A 21,763-nucleotide genomic window follows, 5' to 3' on the forward strand; every position below is an offset into this window, starting at 1 on the left:
CAATATTCCCGAAAAGAAATATGAAAAATTCCACACTTTCGAAATTAGATGACGTGAAAAATCAAGAAACTACAAGTTATGCATCTTAATCTGTTTAATTTAAAGTTAAACTTTCCACAAAATTCATATTCGACTAGAAACTTGAACAATTTACAGTCTCAATATTCCCGAAAATTTTAAGAAAATATGAAAAATTCCACAATTTCGAAAGTTTCCTCCTCCCCGTACGACACGCACGTGCATCACCACCCCCATTCCGACAAATTCTCCAACTTTTCCATCGAATCTCTCATCAATCGCCACCACCAGAATAATAATACCCGAATTTTGTCGCCACCACCATCCCATCAATTCTTCGCCCCCTCATCCCCCGAGGATATCACATCGATATCTGAAAAAGATAAGGTCTTATCGGAGAAAGTCCTCACAGCAAAAATGCTTGACTACCAACAAACCTTGGCGCACCATTTAATCCAACAGCACGGAATTTTGTCCCATCTCAATCTCAACTTTGGGCTGACGAGTTACAATCCAAGCAATTTTTATGGGGCAGCGACAGCGCCCTCGGTGACGCCAAATTTTCCCATGTCGACAAATCTGTCGTCGGCGTCGGCGACGAATTTGTCGTCGTCGTCATCCTTCAGTTTTAATGGGGGTCTCAGTGTGAATGTGAATTTGAGTGGGGGCCGGAATTTCGCCGGGGGAGGGGGGACCAGTCCCGGAAGTTATGACGCCTTTAGGGGTGGGGCTGTTGGGAGGTATAGGAAATGTTCGGAGGGGGAGAGCCGGGGTGGGTCGGAGAGTCCGGGGGGAATGACGGGTAAGATGATTAATTGAGGATTACATAATCGAAAATTTAATATAATTAATCATAAAATTAGGTATTAATATGTAATTAAGAATTCCCAATTTCCAAGCTAATTTTGAATTTTTTAATAATCGTAGATTTTCATATACTCGTAGATTTGAAGATGTCCAGCAAATGTTTTATGTTCGGAGTTTTCTGCTAATTTTAATATCCAATAAATCATAAATTGCGCAATTAATCACAAATGATCAAGCAATCTGTAATTTTAAGTTAATCGTTAATATTGAATTAATTCCAAATATTCGTCAATTTACAATTAATCCCGACTTTAACAAATTGTTTATTTATGCCAAACTTTCTCCTTTTTTGATGCAGACGATGATTCTGAGATTATGGATTTTCATTTTTGAACTAATCGTAAATTTCCAATTCATTCCCAATATTTATAAATTTCCAAATAATCCCCACTTTTACAACTTATTTACATATGTATGTATGTATTGCTAACTTTCTCCTTTTTTGACGTAGACGATTCTGAGACTGTCAATTTTGATTTTGAACCAATCGTAAATTTCCAATTAATTCCCAGTAGTCATAAATTTTCAATTTATCAATATTCATAAAGTTCTAATTAAATTCGCAATATTCGCAAATTTTAAGTTAATTTCCAAAATTCTAAATTTCCAACTAATCTCGAATTTCACAAATTATTTACCCCAAATTTTCTCCTTTTTTTCTCCCTGCAGACGATTCCGAGACTGAAATGTCATACGATGACCAAGTCTCACCATCCGGCTTACGTGGCGACGACGACGAGACTGGTCTGACCTCGTTGAACAGCAGCCCGATCTCCGGAGGAAAGGATTCGGTCGACGCATCCGGCCTGAAAACCCGTCGACGCCGAACCGCCTTCACTTCCGAACAGTTGCTCGAACTCGAGAGGGAATTCCAGCTCAAGAAATATCTCAGTTTGACGGAACGCTCGGAAATTGCGAGGACCCTGAAACTCAGCGAGGTCCAGGTCAAAATCTGGTTCCAGAATCGGAGAGCTAAATGGAAACGGGTGAAAGCGGGAGGTGGGTTGATTTTTATTTTTAGAAATTGATTGATAGACAGAAATTTTGAATTTTGATGAAGAAATTTATAATATTCCTGAAATTTCGGAAATTAACCAGTTGCAAGAAATAAGGGCATGAAAGTTTGTTTTTGCAGCTATTTGACCTACAAGTAATGCACGTTGCAAGAAGTCTCCATTCCTTCATACGGCGTATATTTCTTGCGCTTTTTTGATATTTCATGCACTTTTTTGGACTTTTTTGATATTTGTTGCAGTTTGTTGCACTTTTTTTGATATTTGATGCAGTTTCTTGCAGTTTTTTGCAGTTTTTTGCAGTTTGTTTTAGCAGATTCTTGTCCTTTCTTGCAGATTCTTGCCATTTTTTGCGGTTTCTTGCACTTTCTTGCAGATTCTTGCCATTTTTTGCGGTTTCTTGCACTTTCTTGCAGATTCTTGTACCTCGAATTTCTTGCACTTTTTTTACACTTTTTCTGCAGATTCTTGTACCTCGAATTTCTTGCACTTTTTTGCACTTTTTTTGCAGATTCTTGCACTTTCATGCAGTTTTTTTGCCATTTCTTGCAGTTTCTTGCACCTCGAATTTCTTGCAGTTTCTTTCTTTGCACTGCAAAAAAATGCAGCAAACCCACAAGAAATGAAACGAAATGCCGCCAAAATAATGCATCTAATTAAATTCTATTCCAGGAATGGGCGTCCTTTCTCGTGGCGGCGGTGGCGGTGGAGGGTCTGGCTCATCCCCCAACAATGAAAGTGGTGGCGGTGGCGGTGGGAGTGGTCCGAACAGGGGCAATTCCTCCAGTGGGGGTGGTAGTGGACCCCGGATCGTGGTGCCCATTCCGGTCCACGTGAATCGCTTCGCGGTACGGACGCAGCATCAACAAATGGAAAAGTCGATGCAGCAAAACCACGCACTTTCACTCCCACTCCATCAACAGCATCACCTTTACGGACGCAGTATCGGCAGTACGGCGTCCTCCATTTATTAGGAAAGTAATATTTCCGAGTGGAATCTTATCGTAAATATAAAAATAGCTTTAAAACCTCCTTCCCCACCACTGCCCCCGCTCATAAACCCATAAACATAGTCAAGTAAGTTATTATGTAATGCAAGAAAGGTAAAAATAGTCAGAAAAAGTATTAAACGAGGCTTATAAAAAACTTGGGTCTTAATAATTGAGTTACTCATATGCATATTTATTTCTCGACGCTATTCATTGTATGGATTTCATACAAATGCAAATGTGCAATTTGGTTTCATCGTGCATATTGTGCAAATTTCATCTCGGTGATATTTATGTATCATGATGATCATGTTCGAAATTCTGGATAAATGACGAGTCCCAATATTTTTACCACCTTTAATATAGTTTTAAAATCTCTCACCACCCCCACTGCCCCCGCTCATAAAAAACCCGTAAAAAACATACCATAACAGCAGCACAGTCAAGTAAATTATTATTATGTAAGAACTAATGGGCGTACTCACGACAACTTCTTATTTCGCATCGCAACTCATTTAGCAAATTTGCGAAGATCAAAATATTTCTGTCGTGAGGGGATTCGCAAAATATGACTTCGCAAAACTCCCTTATCTCGCAAATCTACAGAAAAACACCTATTTTGGTATTGTTTCCATGGATTTCTGTAATTTCTCTTGCAGAATTACTTTGCGAAATAATTTTGCGAAATAAGGACATGCTCAATTGCTGGGTAAATTTGCGAAAAAAACCTACAGTGCAGACTCCATATAGCCCGAGTCAGGGACTATGTCCCTGACTCAATAAATCCGAGCACGCTTCTAATTTTTATTCCGAATTGACCGACATAATATCACCAACTTCCGTGTTGTGGATGGTTAAAATTTTGATAGATAGTTTCTACCATTTGGTACCAATTTTTTGAATTAGTTACAAATCATGTGCCTTGACCACCATGACCAGTGGGCTTCTTTAACATCCTGAAGTTCTAAGCTGTATGCATGTGCTATCCAGCAGTGGTTTTCACTTTTTCAGCCTCCACATCAAATTTCAGCTCGATATAACGATTTTGAAAAACCAATATGGGTCACCCCATAGGGTCACTCTGGTTGCGCTTTGCTCACTTTTAACTTCATAATCTTTAATTAGAAGCCATTAATGGCTTATACTTAATTAAGTATAATTGTGCCGGATTTCATCTTTTTAAAGCAATTTCTAAAAATCGGTATGGGTCACCCCATAGGGTCACTCAAGATGAAAATTTTTTCAACTTGAAGTCATTTTTATCTTGTAGGAGCCATTAGCAACCTCTGTACCAAATTTCAGCTCTCTACAACAATTTTGAAATTTTGGTGCATAAGACCCCACCCACTCCGATGACCCCCACCGGTCAACCACTGGACCGATTTCGCCCATCTTCGAACTCGTTTCCTAACTTTGTCCAATATGCATATGGTAAAAATTTCAAGTCAATCGGTTTAGCCGTTTTGGCTCTATCGTGCCGGACAGACAGACAGACAGACGGACGGACGGACATGACGGTTCCATAAGCCCTGACTCGGGCTAAAAATCCCATGGTTTTCCAGCAAATTTTTTGCGAAATCTCGCATATCTCGCAAAACTTCGCAAGTTATGTTGCTATGTTCAATTTGCGAGATATGCGAGATATGCGAAGGTTGACGTGAGTACGCTCAATATCTTGCCAAAAAATAAACTAAAAGTATTAAACGAGGCTTATAAAAAACATGGCTAAAAATAATTGAGCTTACATTTTCTCCACGTCATTCTTCCTGCATAAATGTAATTGGTTTCATAGTGCATAATATGCAAATTTCGTCTCATTTCATTTCATTGGGATATTTACATATCGTCTTAATCGAAATGCTAAATACATATCTAAAATATTTCGATGAACAGATCACCTTTACGGACGCAGTATCGGCAGTACGGCGTCCTCCATTTATTAGCCAGGCTTATCCACTGGAATCTTATCATCGTATAATAGCTTTAAAAGCACCCCCGCTCACCCATCAGATAACAGCAGTACATTCAGTCAAGTAAATTATTATGTAACCAATTATGATATGTAATAACCAGAAAAAAGTATTAAACGAGGCTTAAAAAAAAGTGAGCTTGCTTTTTTTTCTCCATGCTATTCATACATACCAATATGTGTAATTAGTTTCATCATCATAATCAAAATTTTGAATAAATTGCGTGTCTAGCTGGATATTTCGATTTACGGAACAAATAGAAATAGAAAAAGGCTTTCAGCTCAAGGAGAATCGAAACGCTGGGAAATATATCTCCGGCAGCACGGCATCCTCCATTTATTTGAAAAATACTTCCGGCTCACCACACCACCCAAATCTTATCGTATAGCTTTAAAAAAAACTTGGGTGTAAATAATTGAGCTCATATTTTCTCCACGCCATTCATAACAATACAATGTAAATATGTAATTGGTTCCATGATCGTATGTGCATATGCAAATTTCATCTCGGAAATATTTATCATAATCATCATCATAATCGAAATTCTGAATAAATCGCGTGTCTCTGTCCATGTTTCGATTTGCATTTTCTCTAGTGTGTGGCATGCCATGGATGGACTGGAGTGTGCAATTAGTACAAATGACAATTAATATTTGATAAGCTGCTCGACCAAAGCACTCACTTGATCACCGCTCCTGCCTTCAATTTGTAGAGGTTTTCCGGTGACCAGACAAGACCACCAACCAACCAGCAGAACCCTTTCTCGGCTTATCGGTGCCATTATCGGTCGGTATCCGATCACGAACAATTGTGCAAAACAATCATCATTCAAGTGGTTCGGTTTACGGGGAGGGGACTCATCCTCTCCTTGCCTTGCTTGCGTGACAGGTGGATCGTGGGTCGTCGGACTAATTATTTTGGTAGTACACGTATGTATACATATGTAAATAGGTAGTTGATTGATTATGTACATTGGATGGAAATACGTATCAGGGGTGGGCAAAATTGAGTATTTTGAGCTCGGTTCTTCCCACAGATATGGAGAGATATAGATCCCCGATCTCACATCACTCCAATGTTAAAAACTTGGCAAAATTTGTGAATGAAACTAAATACTGCTCCAGCTTCTGCCAACTGAGAAAGTGGGGCAAAGTGTGACAACGAGGTCCATATGCGTTATACCCAAATTATATCCAAATTATACCCAAATCGTTCTCCATGCTGCGACGCTTTTTTCAATAGTTCCTCCATCTATGTCTCTCCATATCTGTGGTTCTTCCCAGGGTTTGGATTTCCGGGGCTGGATGGAACACACACAAAAAGCCGAAAATCGGCGTGGAGAAGGTAACAGTCGCAAGAAAATACAGGGTTTGTGAAGAGAAATTAACTTTTTTACCGATGTCAAAATACCTTGTTTTCACGTTTTTATGAAAATTTCGCGACAGCGACAAAACATTGAATTCCCGTATTTTCGTACCACTGTTGTATTCTTCATACAGATTTTCTTCATTCTTCCCATGATTTGAATTTATAGGGCTGTTGCACCCTCAAAAAGACGAAAATCTACGGGTAGATAGAAGGCAAAACTCATACGATAATGCAGGTTTTGTGAGTAAATTAATTTTTAATTGCTGTCAAAATTCAATGTTTTCACGATTTTCTAAAAATATATACGGTGTTTTCTAGCGATAAAGGGTTAATTTATTTTTAAAAACCAGTATTTTCGTGTGACTGTTGCCTTCTCCACGTAGATTTTCGTCTTTTTGTGGGTGTAACAGCCCCGGAAATCCAAGCCTCTAATGAAAGAATGGAGCTAAAAATCCTGTATTTCGACATCGTATTTTGCCCACCTCTGGAAAATGTAAATTAAAACACTCATAGTTTCGATGTACACGAAGTAAAAAATATATATTTTGAGACGATATGATTTTCATAATTCGGTTCGGACGGGGACTCATCCGTGTCATCCTCGTTCGTGTCGTTCTTAGATATGCATCCCGGAGAAAATAAGTGGGCTGGTCGGGTTTCGTGTCGGGTAAAATATTAGCCGAGGTGGAATTTCTGGGCGGACCCGACGGCGTTCTTGGTTTGATCGGAAAATTAAATATTTAAACTTTCACTTCAAACTCAGACATGCAATGAAATATTTCTCGAGTGGAAAAATGAAGGAGGGTAACGCCAGAAATTTATTTGTGGTTAAAATTTAAGGCTGAATTCAGTTAAAGATAAATTAGCAGGCAGCGTATATGTATGTCTTCTCTATTCACACACAGTAGAACTTTTACGGAAATTGAGATTTCTCAGAAACTACGGCACTGTCAGTCTCACATACCCTCAAATTATGCTGACGGGGTACTTTGCCGTAGTTTCTGAGAAATCTCAATTTCCGTAAAAGTTCTACTATGTGCGAATGAAGAGTATTTATAACTTTTTCATACCAAATCAGCTCATCCTCAGAGGGGGCAATTTGTTCTGTGCGAAAGAATGCAAATATTTCCGGGAAAGTTATTTGCTCGAAAAAATAAATATTTATTAAACCTTCAATCCAAACCAAATTCTGTAATGAGATGGAATGAAATATTTTTTTAGGAAATGAAGAAGGATGAATGAAGCCAAAAAAGTTATTTTTATATAGAATTGAATGCTAAATTGAGTAAAATATTTAATAATCGACTCCTCAGGTGTTAATCTTATGAGCTTAAATATGGTTGGATTTTAGAATGGAGTAATTCTGTAAAAAATATATTTTGTAGATAGCAAACAAGTTCCATAAAAAGAAAGTTTCCACGTTTAGTAAATAAATATGTAAGGAAATTTGAAAGTTTTTTGGAGACTTGGGTAAAAAAAAGTACAAAATAAAAACATATTTTTTAGTTTCACTGCTCAGAGTGGACAAATTTGTTGTTACAGTGAAAATATTTCCTGGAAGGTTTTTTCTTATCGGAAAATTAAATATTTATTAAATTTTCATTCAAAATTGAGTCAGGGAATGAAATATTTCTTGAGTTGCAAAAACGAAGGGGAACGACGCCATATATTTATTTGTAGGTAAAACTTAACGCTAAATTTACTGAAAGGTTGAGAATTATGCGTTAATCTAATCTTTCTATATGAGATGAAATATGGCTCGATTTGGGTAAAAATTCGGTTAAAAATGTATCGTAAGTTAAAAAAATAAGCTGGGAAAAATAAAAGTTTCCACGTTTAGTAAATATCTAAGGGACTTTGAAACTTTCTGAAATTTGGATACAAAATAAAAATAACGGTATATTTTGTCCTTTCACGGCTCAGGGTTGTTTCGCGTGAAATAATGAAAATATTTCCTGGAACGTTATTTTTAGCTCGAAAAATTAAATATTTGTTAAACTTTCACTCCAAATTCAGGCATGAAATGAAATATTTTTCAAGTTGAAAAATTGGAGGAGGGCGACGTCACACATTTATTTGTAGATAAAATTTAATACCAATTTCACTAAAAGATTGAGAATTTGGTTTGAATGTATTAATCTAATCTTATAATATGAGCTAAAATATGGTTTGAGTTATGAATGTAGTAATTCTGTAAAAAATGTATTTCCTAGGTAGAAAACAAGTTTCATAAAAATATAGTTTAGTGAATTTGAAAGTTTTTGAAATTTGGGTAAAAAAAAATTTCAAAAATAAAAGCATATTTTGTAAGGTTAGGTTACGCTATGCTAAATACACGGATTTTATGACATTTATATATCATAAAATGATAAAATAGAATGAATTTAGATGAGAGGACCCAACATCTAATCTGGTCCACTTTTACGATGCGCTTCGCAACTTTTGATTCCAAATTTTATGCACGCTGCGAATTACGTACTTCTGGATTTGAAAATGTATTAGTTTGACGTCAGAAATATGTTTGTATTTTTTAAAGAAAGGTTTCAAAGTTGGTTAAAAGATGTTTTCCCCGTTTTTTTTATAGTTAAATCATGATTACGAAGTTGGATGCAATTTTTATGTAATATTTGCGTAATTTTAATTTCTGCTGGATAAAATAGAACAGTTTCGTTTCTGACAATGGAGGTCTCCCAACGTATGCTCACAGATTTGGACGAAACTGGTGTCAATCGATCACAAATATAATTAGTATGAAATTTGCAAATGGAACCATCTGCCAATGCGCAGGTTTGGCGGGTATATTTGCATAAAAAGCGGGAAAAATGCGCAGCAAATTTGGAAATTTAAAAATTTGCTGACCTTGAGGATGCGTTTTCTCTTGTGTTTATGCAAATATCTTCGCTAAACTTGAGCATTGGCAGATAGTTTCATTTGCAAATTTCATACTAATTATATTTGTGATCGATTGACACTAATTTGGTCCAAATCTGTGAGCATACGTTGGGAGACCTCCATTGTGAGTAAGGCATTTTGGTCCAATTTTACGATGCAGTTTCTAAACTTTCAAACTTCCAATTTTATGCAATTGCATATTTGCATAAAATATTTGCAATATAACGAGAAATATTTGCATCCTAAGATGCAAATATTTCTCGATTTGGAAATGTATTAGGTTGACCCAGAGCCTAAGTGACTAGCTGCGGGATGGGTACTTTCCCCAGGGCCGGGCCCCGAAGGGGCCGGGCCATTCGGGCTTACTTAAAAATTTGCATAAAAAATTATAATTTCTTTTAATAGCTTGGCCACATCTAGTTCTTGTGAATTCCTGTTAGGTTACAAGTTCCACGAAAAACGAAGTTTTCGGGAAACAGCCCACTTCACAATTTTGGCATTCTTACTTATTTAACAATTTTCTTGTTTATTTATTATTCTTGAGGCTTGTTAAAGCACATGTACAGTAACCGGTACATGAATCGGAATCAGAGCTCCAAGTCGGTGAAATATCGGCCGCAGCCGATTTTTTTACCCTTAATTCTCTGTCAATAATTGTAACAAATATATTTATTCAGCCTTGCGATATGAAATATCAAGCCGTTACCCAAATATGGAGCGGATCATTTTTAATTTGTTCAATGACCACAATAAGCAGCCAGATATTTTTTAACTGGTGACAATGGGAGAATTTTGCTGCGTGACAGAATTTTAGAAACATTTCTCCACCAAAACCATTCGGATTTTTTAATGTTGGTGCAACTTCAAAAATTACGAAGCTGCATTTTGCAAGCTAAATTGAAATTTTCAGGCTAAATTTTTCAGATGTGCATTTTCAAAACGTTTTTGTTTGTTTTTACATGTTTCTGGGTTTAGAAAAATCCCAAGACTTAGGATTAGCCTAATTTACAATTTCCAAGCAAAGTGCAACATATAAATTCCTTCGACTATCAGGCATGCACGAAACTGCCTTTTTAGTCTCCTCAAGCTTCGAAAAGAATTTAGGAAATCGGAAGGTTTGTCTGGAGGTTTGAATGATTTAAAAATTCCGCTGCACGGTGAATTTCGGTTAACAAAAATTAACGGATTTGCTGATTTTCGTCTGGAAATATAAAACCGTGCCGATTAAAATCAACCCATACATTTTTACTTCGCGACGATATGCTCAGCAAAAGTATACATCAAAATTGTTTTGGCCACAGCAAAAAATATTCTTGCTCTCAACCACAAATAAATACATAAACCGTCAAACTTCAAATTTTAGCATTTTTGACATTTGTCTGCGTAATTTGTCTCGGCACAGTTTATGCACGAAAGCATAATTTCATCTCATGAGTGGATAATTTTTAAACGAAACGAAATCGTTGTTATGTGCAGTAAAATTATCCATTACCATTTGATCTGGTCAAGATGATGTTGCTTTAAAAAATATTTAATGATATACAGAGGGTAGGGCGTCTCCCTGATAACGATTTTGATTTTTAATATCTTTGGCACTGGTAGCAATTTCAACCTGAAATTTTGTTAATTGATAGGCACTGGAGTTGGTATTATAGGTGCAAAATTTCAATCCTCTAGTTTAAAAAGCAGACCTTCATCTAGCCCTAAAGTAAAATAGGGATGGCTTTTCTTGTTCCAGACATAAATTACCCGATCGAAGCACATGGAGCAGTTGTTAATAAGCTAAAAATGTCAGGAAATAGCGAATTATGTGACCTCATGTCCGTAGTACACAATGCAGTTTAAATTTCGATCAAAACATAACAGCGTAGTGTCAGAGTAAAAGTTATAACAGCCCCCAAACTGTCAAAATGTCGCTAATTTTTCCCAACTAACTCCATAACACGAAATGAAATATTTGTAGTCAAAAATCTGTTTGCATTACCATCAGAAATGTCTCCTTTAACCGATAAAATAATAAACTTGAAAACATTTCAACTACTGTGATTGATAAAATTCCATTTAACACAAAAATACGTTACCCACGCTTTTCTGTATAAATCCACCTGGTATGGATTGAGTTGACAAAATTTTAGATTTTGAGTTGTTTATGAAAGCCACATAGATGCCAAAAATTTTCCTAACAACCACATAAAATTCTACGAACAATTCACATTCTAGAGTGTTTTAAAAATATAATTTTTAAAAAATTCAGTTTTGGAAACGCTTTGGAACAGAAACATTTTTTCGCATGAATATATCTCTGGTGCGATTTGCACTAGCGAATTGAAGTTTTGCACCAATAATGTTCACTATTAGGCGAACAAATAGTAAAAATTTCAATTCAAAATTTCTAATAGCGCCAAAGATATTAATGGTCAAATTCGCTATCAGGGAGACGCCCTCCCCTCTGTATTTTACTTCAACTCGAGTGTAAAATTCCAACAAACCATTGAAATCGAGGGTACAAACCCAATTCGCGTCGTTTACATGAAATAAATTTTCCCCGGCAGCGTGCCGAAAAATTTGCGCCGGGACCGCCCCAACGATTTTGCCCGGTAGTGGCCGCGCAAAAAAACGGGTCGGCGTCTTTGACGCACTAGCGAAAATCGGCGGCGTGTAGCTCTGATCGAAATTTTTTATGCCCAGGGCCGGGCCTGGCTCGCTTAGCCTCTGGGTTGACCTCAAAATGCGTTTGTATGCAAAAATGGATACTAAATTTTGTTACAAGATGGTCCATAACTTGAAATGCAGTTTAAAAAATTCAGTAAAATTTTAATACAATTTTGACTTTCTGTTTGATAAATACAAAAATGCTATTTTGTTTCTTGGAGAGGATCACACACGCTGGTAAATATTTTCAATTTAGAAATGTACCAGTTTCACGTGAAAAATGTTATGTACATGAAAAAATAGTTGCAAAATTGGTTGAAAAAGATACTTTGCTCGTGCTGCGAAATCATGATTTAGAAATTCAATGCAATTTTTTGTAATTTTTCTGGAATTTTGATTTTCTGCTGGATAAAATAAACTGCAATTTTGTTTCTGGGAAGACACCGCTTCCGAATCTGGTCCACTTTTATGATCCATTTTTTAAACTTTTTGATTTCTAATTTGATGCAAATTCGTATTTATCTTCGATTTCGGTTTCTGCAAATGTATCAAAAAAACCATTTCTCACCTTGGAAATGTTTCAGTTCGAAGTTTAAAAAGGAATTAATATGAAAAATATTTCTCACCTTGGAAATGTTTCAGTTCGAAGTTTAAAAAGGAATTAATATGAAAAATATTTCTCACCTTGGAAATGTTTCAGTTCGAAGTTTAAAAAGGAATTAATATGAAAAATATTTCTCACCTTGGAAATGTTTCAGTTCGAAGTTTAAAAAGGAATTAATATGAAAAATATTTCTCACCTTGGAAATGTTTCAGTTCGAAGTTTAAAAAGGAATTAATATGAAAAATAGATTTACAAAATTAGCTGCAAGGTAAATTATTGGGAATGCAAATTACCTAAGAATTTATTAGTAAAAGGAATACCTATTAGGGAATTTATTAGTTTTACGTCAAAATGTATATTATGTATTTTAAAAAAGATTATAATTTCGATTTACAGATATCAAGATTTTGAAATAGTACAGATATGAATTAGAAATTTCATGCAATTTTCATGCAATTTTGACTTTCTGCCGGATGAAATCAAATGTTAGAAATCCTGATGATTGACTTTTGAATGAAAACTAAATTTTTAACAGGTATTTCTATGTGGAGGAGGCAGGATCCGAATCTGATCCAGTTTGATGTTATCAATTTTGTAAACTTTATAATTTCTAATTTGCTCACGTTGCTAAACAGCTCTGGATTTTTGGAAATGTATAGTTTCGACGTCAAAATGCATTTGTATGAAAAAATGGATATAAAATTGATGACAAGATGGTCGACAGGTACGGCAGTCATGGTTTGTAAGTTATCAATGATAAGTCAAATGTTATTTTTATGGATTTTTGATTTTCTGCGGGATAAAGTAGAATGTAATTTTGCATCTGAGGAACACCCCTTATCCGAATCTGGTCCAGTTTTACATTGCATTTTCTAAACTTCTTAATTTCTAATTTGACACACGGCAGTCAAGGAAAGAGGGTAAGATTTAGCCGAAGAAGAGCTAAATTTAGCTCCGGCTTTATGTAGCCGATCCGGAGCTAAATTTAGCTCCGAAAGGTAAATTTCGCTCCAAATCTTCCGCCAAATTTAAATTATTCAATCTATAACTATGAATTTAAAATAACCTTCACGTTTAAGTTTCTGTGACCCCGGTGGGCCAGATCACACAAAGCTGGGCCATTGCGTATTTGTTAAGTGAAACCTGCTTAAGGGCCCGGGGAAAGATTTACTATTCGAAAATTGATTTTATGTTAGCAACAATAATTGCTAGGTATTTCATTCACAACTCACGTTCAAAAACTTTGATTTGATCGCTTTGCCCTCAAGTTTTTGAAAAATTGCTTTCTTTTGTTCCATGGATACTCAAAATACAATTCATGCCATCAATTTTGCAATTCTAAGCCAATTTGTGCTCTCTTTATGACCAAATATCTCCACTGCACAAGAGGGCACATTGTCAAAAAAAATGTAAGTAAAATCTAAAGATATGATTAACAAATTAAACATAATTTGAAAAATGTGCCCTCTTGTGCATTGCTGAATTTTATGGTCAAAGTTGACGTAATTTCTAAGCAACTTCCCCCGGGCCCTTAATTTACCTAAATTGACAAAAGCAACCGTCAGTGCATAATAAAGGCGGCGGTCTATTCAAAGTCTGACCAAGCTCAATTTAGCCGAGGATCAGCTAAATTTAGCTCTTTTTCAGATCAAAATTGAGCTTGACGAGCTAGATTTAGCTCTCGGAGCTAAATTTAGCTCCGGATCGGCTAAATAAAGCCGGAGCTAAATTTAGCTCTTCTTCGGCTAAATCTTACCCTCTTTCCTTGACTGCACGGCACAAATATGCTAAATATTTCGCGGTTTGGAAATGTATGTATTTGTAAAAAAAGATTAACATTGGTTGAAAGATGCCCAGTCGTCGGTCCAATCATACCTGTTCAAAAATTTAGTTTTCATTCAAAAATCAGTCGTGAGTCATCCATCATGATTTCTGACGGAAGAAATTTTTATTCACATTCAGTCATTTTCTTTCATTTCATTTCACTTCATCTGACTTAATTTCATACTTCACCCCATGTATTAAGCATAGGGTAAAAAATGAAATGAGTTAAAAATTTATGGAAGTAATTTAATGTCTCTCCAAAACAATGGAAATTACCCTCCGAATATTTAAGAAGTAACCTAAATGGAAAGCAACCTCTTAATGCTCTAAATTTTCCCTCCCGTTAAATGGAAGTAGCCTCTCATTTTTCATATCATAAATCTGTGTAAATTTCTTATTAGTGATGGGCCTACCTACCATACTCAAAATAAGGTAGTAATGAATCATTACCATGCGGAATGACTATGTGGCTCTACCACGTAGGTTACGATTTGTAGTAGAAATGGTAATAATAAGTTCAGGGAAATTCAAGTTTAATACATAATGGTATTAACTTCCTTAATATTTGGTAATGAGTTTGAATTTCCCTGAAATTATTATTACCATTTCTTCTACGACAAATCGTAACCGACGTGGTAGAGCCACATAGTCATTCCGCATGGTAATGATTCATTACTACCTTATTTTGAGTGCAGAGTACGGTTGATTATGTTCTTAAATATCCTAAATATTTATGTAAAATGTTTATGTAAAATCAGATACCCAAAAGATGTATTTATGAAAAACATTTTTTAATTCGTTTTAAATTGCTTAAAAATTAATTTATTTGACTGCAAAAATGTCAAAAATTGTTTTAATATTTCACACTGACAAATAACAAGCTTTCCACATGCTTTGGTTTCATATTACATTAATGATCGAAATTATTTATGTATTGTGAATTTCTGCGATTTTACTAAAAAAATATATTTTTTGGAAAAAGCGCTAAAATATGTCAAAAAAACCTATTTGAGTGTTTCAAAAGATGCAGAATTTTAGCTAAATTCCAAAGCTGTATGTGCTATCCATTAGTGGTTTTTGCAATCTATACTAAATTTAAGATGAAAATAATAACTTTTAAAAACGGTATAGGTCACCGTATAGGGTCACTGATTGCACTTTGCTCACTTGTAACTTCATATTCTTTCATGTGAAGCAAGTGTTAATCGCCAATTTCACTGGGCCGAATTTTACCTTTTTAAGACATTTTCTGGAAATCTCAACCCTATAGTTAGTTCGATTTTGCTGTGCTGATGTGAAAAAATCTACATGCACGTGTATCCGTTTTTTTACGAACGGGTACTGTATGTTTGTAAAGATGAACTTCGTCTAAATTATAAAATAATTTTTCGATGTGAATACAAAACCTGTACCAAGCGGAAGCGTGGAGGAAGTCCACAACAGCTTTGATTACCATGTGGTTTTAAAAAATGCATGCTTTTATGGAAGCCTCAACTTTAATTGCATATAAATGATACGTTTTTTATTTAAAATCCTAAAATTTTGGGTTGTAGATATGTACATTATTTTAAGAGGTAGTTTGCCACCAAAACCCTAATTCAAAAATAACTTTAGGAGGCAGATATCCATGAAGGGTACTTCTGAAATATTTGGAGGGTACTTCCCATTTAATTGGAGAGGCTTTAAATGCATGCCAAAATTTATCATTTCATTCACAGTCGTTCATCTGAAATGATCGAATTCTTCAGTTATTTTCATTCAAATGACAGGAAATTCACTTTAATTCATTCACTATCAGTCACCATCATAATTACTCAAATGAATGAAAATGAACAGGTATGATATGACCGCATCCAAATCTGGTCCAGTTGTACGATGCATTTCAGAACTTTTTGATTCCCAATTGGATACATGCTGCTAAATATTTCTGGATTTGGAAATGTACAATTCGACGTATGTGAGTCAATGTGTGGATGCAAATTATGTTTTTAAATCTGGTTAAAAGATACCCCGATGATTAAGCAGTTTGACCATGATTTTGAACCAGATGGAAATCTGGTCCTGTTTTATGATCCATTTTCTAAACTTTCAAATTTTTAATTTGACCCTGGTTGGTCAATAATTTTTTCTCTATTTCGGGAAAGATATCAGTTTGACGTCAAACATGTGTCTGCATGTAAATGAAGGTAATAAAATTGATTAAAAGATATTCATCTTGTCTGTGGTTAAGTCATGAAAGTAGAAATTTAATGTAAGGGTATTTATGCAATTTTGATTTTTTGCGGCATAAAATAGAACGCACTTTTGATTCTGAGGAGGGCACTGGATCCGAATCTGGTCCAGTTTTGCGATGCATTTTCTAAGATTTTTAAATGTCGTGAGATGCACGCTGCCGAATATTTCTGAATTTTGAAATATTTCGACGTCAAAAATGTATGTTTATAAAGAAATGTTTTTTACATGATTAAAAGATGTAGGACGGACGGTAGAAATCCAGTTTATTTTTATGCGATTTGTATGCAATTATTATGCAATTATTATGCAATTTTGTTTTTCTATTGGATAAAATAAAATTAATTTTTTATGCAATTTGTATGCAATTTTTACGAAATTTTTATAGAATTATTATGTAATTCCTATGCAATTATTATGCAATTTTTACTTCCCACATTTACTTCCCACTTCAATTGGGCTTATTGATATAGTCCCTAGCCAGTTATGCTATTTTAATGGAATTTTGATTTTCTGCAGGATAAAATAGAATGCAATTGTGTTTCTGGGAGGACGTAGGTAGTGGTCTCAACGGTTCGGTTCGGTTCGGTTCTTGGAAGAACCGGTTTAGAACCGAGAACCGGAATTGAAGAACCGAAACAGAACCGAACTTTTCTTAACTGGAACCGAACCGGAACCGGCCAGAACGGTGATCGAACCGGCGGTTCGGATCAAACCGGTAGTGTTATCAATGTGCAATAAACATGCAATAAACAACAAACAATTCTAATTGACGTTTTTTTGATGAAATTTCACATACAAGTCAGTAACTTATCTATATTTAAACAAGCAAATTCTAATGCATGTCAACGGCAAATCCAGTTATTGAAGTTAGAAAACAATTCCAAGTTTGGGATGTAACCACGTCAAAATTCCATTTTGGGAACTTTGGGGGTGTAACGAAGTAAAAATTTCATTTTGGGAACTTTGAGGTGTAACCAAGTAAAAATTCCATTTTGGAAACGTTGGGGGTGTAACCAGGCCAAAATTCTATTTTGGAAATGTTGGGGGTGTAACCAGGCCAGGATTCCATTTTGGAAACTTTGGGGGTGTGACCAAGTCAAAAATTCATTTAGGAAACGTTGGGGGTGTCATCAAGTTAAAATTACATTTTGGAAACGTTGGGGGTGTAACTAATACAAAATTTCACTTGGGAAACTTTGAGGGTGCAGCCAAGTCAAAATTTCATTTTGGAAACTTTAGGGGTGAAAAGTTTCATTTGGAAACTAGAAGGTGTAGTTCGGGAAATTCGGAAAAGTTTCGCTAATTGATTTATGTATGGGGTTCGGTTCACCCCGAACCGGCCGGTTCGGTTCGGTTCTCAAAGACTTGGAACCGGAACCGAACCGGTAATAAAAGTTTCGGTTCGGTTCGGTTCTCAGTATAAACCGGAACCGAACCGTAGCCATCGGTTCCGGTTCGGTTCTATGAGAACCGATAGCCGTTGCGACCACTAGACGTAGGCTCTGGTCCAATTTTTAGGATGCAATTTGTAGACTTTTAATTTCTACTTTGTTGCACGTATGTAGCTAAACATTTCTCGGTTTATGGAAATGTATCAGTTTGACGTCGAAAATGTGTGTGCATGTAAAAAAGGGGATGAAATTGGTTAAAAGATAAGCGCTTTGTCTGTGGTAATTGGTAAAGTTATGAAAGTACACTCAAAATAAGGTAGTAATGAATCATTACCATGCGGAATTACTATGTGTCTCTACCACGTCGGTTACGATTTGTCGTAGAAATGGTAATAATAAGTTCAGGGAAATTCAAATTCATTACCGAATATTAAGGAAGTGAATACCATTATGTATTAAATTTGAACTTCCCTGAACTTATTATTACCATCTCTACAACAAATCGTAACCGAAGTGGTAGAGACACATAGTGATTCCGCATGGTAATGATTTATTACTACCTTATTTTGAGTGTAGACATTCAATGCAATTTGATTTTCCGCTGGATAAGATATAACACAATTTTGTCTACGGGATCCGAATCTGGTCCAATTTTGAAATATTTTTCGAAATATTTTTTCAAAATATTTTTCTATTTGAAAACATGATTAAGAAGTTGAATACAATTTTTGTTCATTTGTGATTTTCTGCTGGATAAATAAAATAAGGTAGAATGTGATTGAGGAGGGTCCCTCATCCGAATCTGGTCCAGTTTTATGATGCATTTGCGAAACTTTTAAATTCCTATTTTTATCCACGTTATTTACTACAGAAAAATTGTGTCGTGTCGATTTCAGAAAATGTATCGTTCTACGTCGAAACAAACCTGTTCACTTTCATTCATATGACTGATTATGATAGTGAATGAAAATGAATTTCCTATGATTTGAATGAAAGCGAGTGAAAGATTCAGTCATTTCAGATGAATGATTGTGAAATGCACGATTTTGGAATAGCAATTTTTCTGCAATTTTTCTGCAATTTTGATTTTCTGCTGGATAAAATAGAATGTAAATTTAGTTTCTGAGAGGACCCCGCCACATCTGTTCAGTTTTTTATGGTGAATTTTGGAAACTTTTTAATGCCTAATTTGATGCAGATCGAATTTTTTTTTCAAGTGTATTAATTTCACGTCAAAATGCATTATTTTATGAAAAGTAGAAAAAGAAATGATTACAAGATACCAAATAGTGAAAGTTCTGACGTTCTGATTTCTCGATTTGGAAAAGTATCAGTTTTACATCAAAATGTGTACTGAAGCTGGGCTCGGATCTGCTTCCTCTAAAAAGTCCTGTTTTAATGGGTTTTGAGCGTGCACGCACTCTCGCCTACTTTTGCACGGAGTCATGTAAAATTTTAAACTTTGTCCTAGAGATGCGAAATTTGGCATGCACATGTACCAAGATATGCGGCCTCATAATCTAACATCAATTCCCGTTCCGTTCGCTATAAATTTTTCAGGAAAAATCAAAAACCAAACGGAATAGGGGTGACATTTAAAAAAAGGTTACAATTTTGTGTTACAGATGAGATGGTTTAGAAATTCAATGCAATTTTTATCTAATTTTTCTTAATTTTTATGTAATTTGTATGCAATTTTTCTTAAATTGGTATGTAATTTTTGTGCAATTTTTCTACAATTTTGATTTTCTGCTGGATTAATAAAATAGAATGAAATTTTGCTCGAAAATCGAAATCATTTTTCGACTTACAAATGTATCAGTTTCACATCAAAAAGCATTATTGTATGATAAATGGATATAAATTTGATTAAAAGATGCTACACAATAAGGATTAATAAGTTAAAAAACGCTATTTTTATGCAATTTTGATTTTCTGCTAGATAAATAAAATAGAATGCAATTTCGATGGGGTGACAAATGTGCAAAGACAAATGTGCAAACGACTAATGTGCAAAGACATTTGTGCAAACGATAAATGTGCAACCTGACAAATGTGCAGCCCGATAAATGTGCAAACGATAAATGTGCAACCGATAGATGTGCAGGAATTTTTCCAACAAATAGTGCAATATATCTTGATATAATTTACACTTCAAATCAAATTACACCTTATCAAAAAACTAAGAATTCTGAAACATTAATTTTGTGGTGAAGCTTATGAAGCTGGAGATCTTATAATGCAGATTTTATACTTATTAAATATTACTAATCATCATTATAACGGGGTTGACCCCTGTCAATTTTATAATAAAATTCCCGTGCCGAATCACTGTAATGCTAAATTTAGCTAGTGACAATTAAACATTAGTTACACCCCGCGGGGACAGAATTTAAAATAACAGCAAATAAGTAAATCCCGAATTATTTCATTGAAATTTAGAATTTTTATATGTACATAATTCCAGCCTATACGATAGACTAAAATTCACGAATTCACGAAGATGTATGTACCAGGAAATTTATGCACCATAAAAATATAATTTAGTAAAATATTAAGTTAACAATAAATTAATACTGCTCAATATAAGATCTACAGCTTCAACAGACATCATACGGGATGCCACCACAAAATTAATGTTTCAAATTTTAGTTTTTGAGGAGATGTAATTTGATTTTATGTTTAAATTATATCAAGATATATTGCACCATTTGTTGGAAAAATTCCTGCATATTTATCGGTTGCACATTTATCGTTTGCACATTTATCGGGCTGCACATTTGTCAGGTTGCACATTTATCGTTTGCACGAATGTCTTTGCACATTTGTCGTTTGCACATTTGTCTTTGCACATTGGTCGGGCCACCGCAATTTTGTCTGAAGAAACATACTGAATCCGAATCTGGTCCAGTTTTACGATGCATTTTCTATAATTCGATGCACAACGAAATATTTCTCGACTTAGAAAAGTATCAGTTTTACGTCAAAATGTGTACGTGTTTATAAAAAAGGTTACAATTTTGTCTTACAATCTTAGAAACTTGGTATTGAAAAAAACCTAACGGTATTGATACGTGACTCTACCGCCTTGGTATTAAACCGTTATACCATGTTGGTATAGAACCGGTATTGAAATTATACCTCATAGTAATAATTTTGATACTAATTGGTATTAATTTTTTTACCACGTAGTATTAATTCAATACCGGATCAATACCACGCGGTAGAGTCACGTATCAATACCAACGGTTGTTAATTTTTTTAAGAGTGTACAGATGACACGAGTTAGAAATTCAATGCAATTTTTGTATAATTTTTCTTAAATTTTTATATAATTTGTATACAATTTTTCTACAATTTTGGTTTTCTTCTGAATTAATAAAATAGAATGCAATTCTGCTGGAAAATCGAAATCATTTTTCGATTTGCAAGTGTATCAATTTTACGTCAAAAAGCATTATTGTAGGAAAGATGGATTTTATTGTAATTAAAAGATGCTTCATGTTTACAATAACGATTGTTAAGGTAAAATTAAAAACCCCTATTTTTATGCAACTCTGATTTTCTGCTGGATAAATAAAATAGGATGCAATTTTACTTCTCTGAGAGGACATAGGATCCGAATCTGGTCCAGTTTTACGATGCATTTTATAAAGTTTGAAGCCCAATTGAGGTTGACCAATTCGGCTGACCAAGTATTGACCACAAGGATTTTGGAGGGGAGGGTGGCATCCTGGCCGCGGGGGCGTGTCAGTCAATTCCAACATCATTAAAACGGCCAAACTCAGCACTTCAAATCCCACGCGGACCATGTCACTCGGGCTGAAACTACTTTCCCTACGTCGCACTCTCTTCCCCGTCTCACTCTCACTGCAGCTTTTTTATTTTCACCACCACCACGTCCTCAAATCCTGCAATAAAGTAAGTAGTGAGGGTCTAC

General features: G+C 35.1%; 1 protein-coding gene across 1 annotated transcript; it reads left to right on the forward strand.

Annotated features, from left to right (window-relative positions):
* Positions 1 to 435: 435 nt before the first annotated feature.
* Positions 436 to 3,082, forward strand: LOC110856089 (homeobox protein GBX-2). The gene is made up of 3 exons (XM_022104529.2): positions 436 to 820; positions 1,555 to 1,884; positions 2,571 to 3,082. The coding sequence occupies exons 1-3, from the start codon at positions 436 to 438 to the stop codon at positions 2,870 to 2,872; spliced, it is 1,017 nt and encodes a 338-aa protein (XP_021960221.1). The 3' UTR covers positions 2,873 to 3,082.
* The last annotated feature ends 18,681 nt before the right edge of the window (positions 3,083 to 21,763 follow it).

Source organism: Folsomia candida, unplaced genomic scaffold, assembly GCF_002217175.1.
Source record: "Folsomia candida strain VU population unplaced genomic scaffold, ASM221717v1 Fcan01_Sc014, whole genome shotgun sequence".
NCBI lineage: Eukaryota > Metazoa > Arthropoda > Collembola > Entomobryomorpha > Isotomidae > Folsomia > Folsomia candida.

What these genes read in the sequence shown, in the direction of transcription:
- LOC110856089 (XM_022104529.2), top strand. Translation starts at nt 436, where the DNA reads ATGCTTGACTACCAACAAACCTTGGCGCACCATTTAATCCAACAGCAC. An exon ending in GAGTCCGGGGGGAATGACGG is followed by an intron (nt 821 to 1,554) that starts GTAAGATGATTA and finishes TTCTCCCTGCAG; the next exon opens with ACGATTCCGAGACTGAAATG. An exon ending in GAAACGGGTGAAAGCGGGAG is followed by an intron (nt 1,885 to 2,570) that starts GTGGGTTGATTT and finishes ATTCTATTCCAG; the next exon opens with GAATGGGCGTCCTTTCTCGT.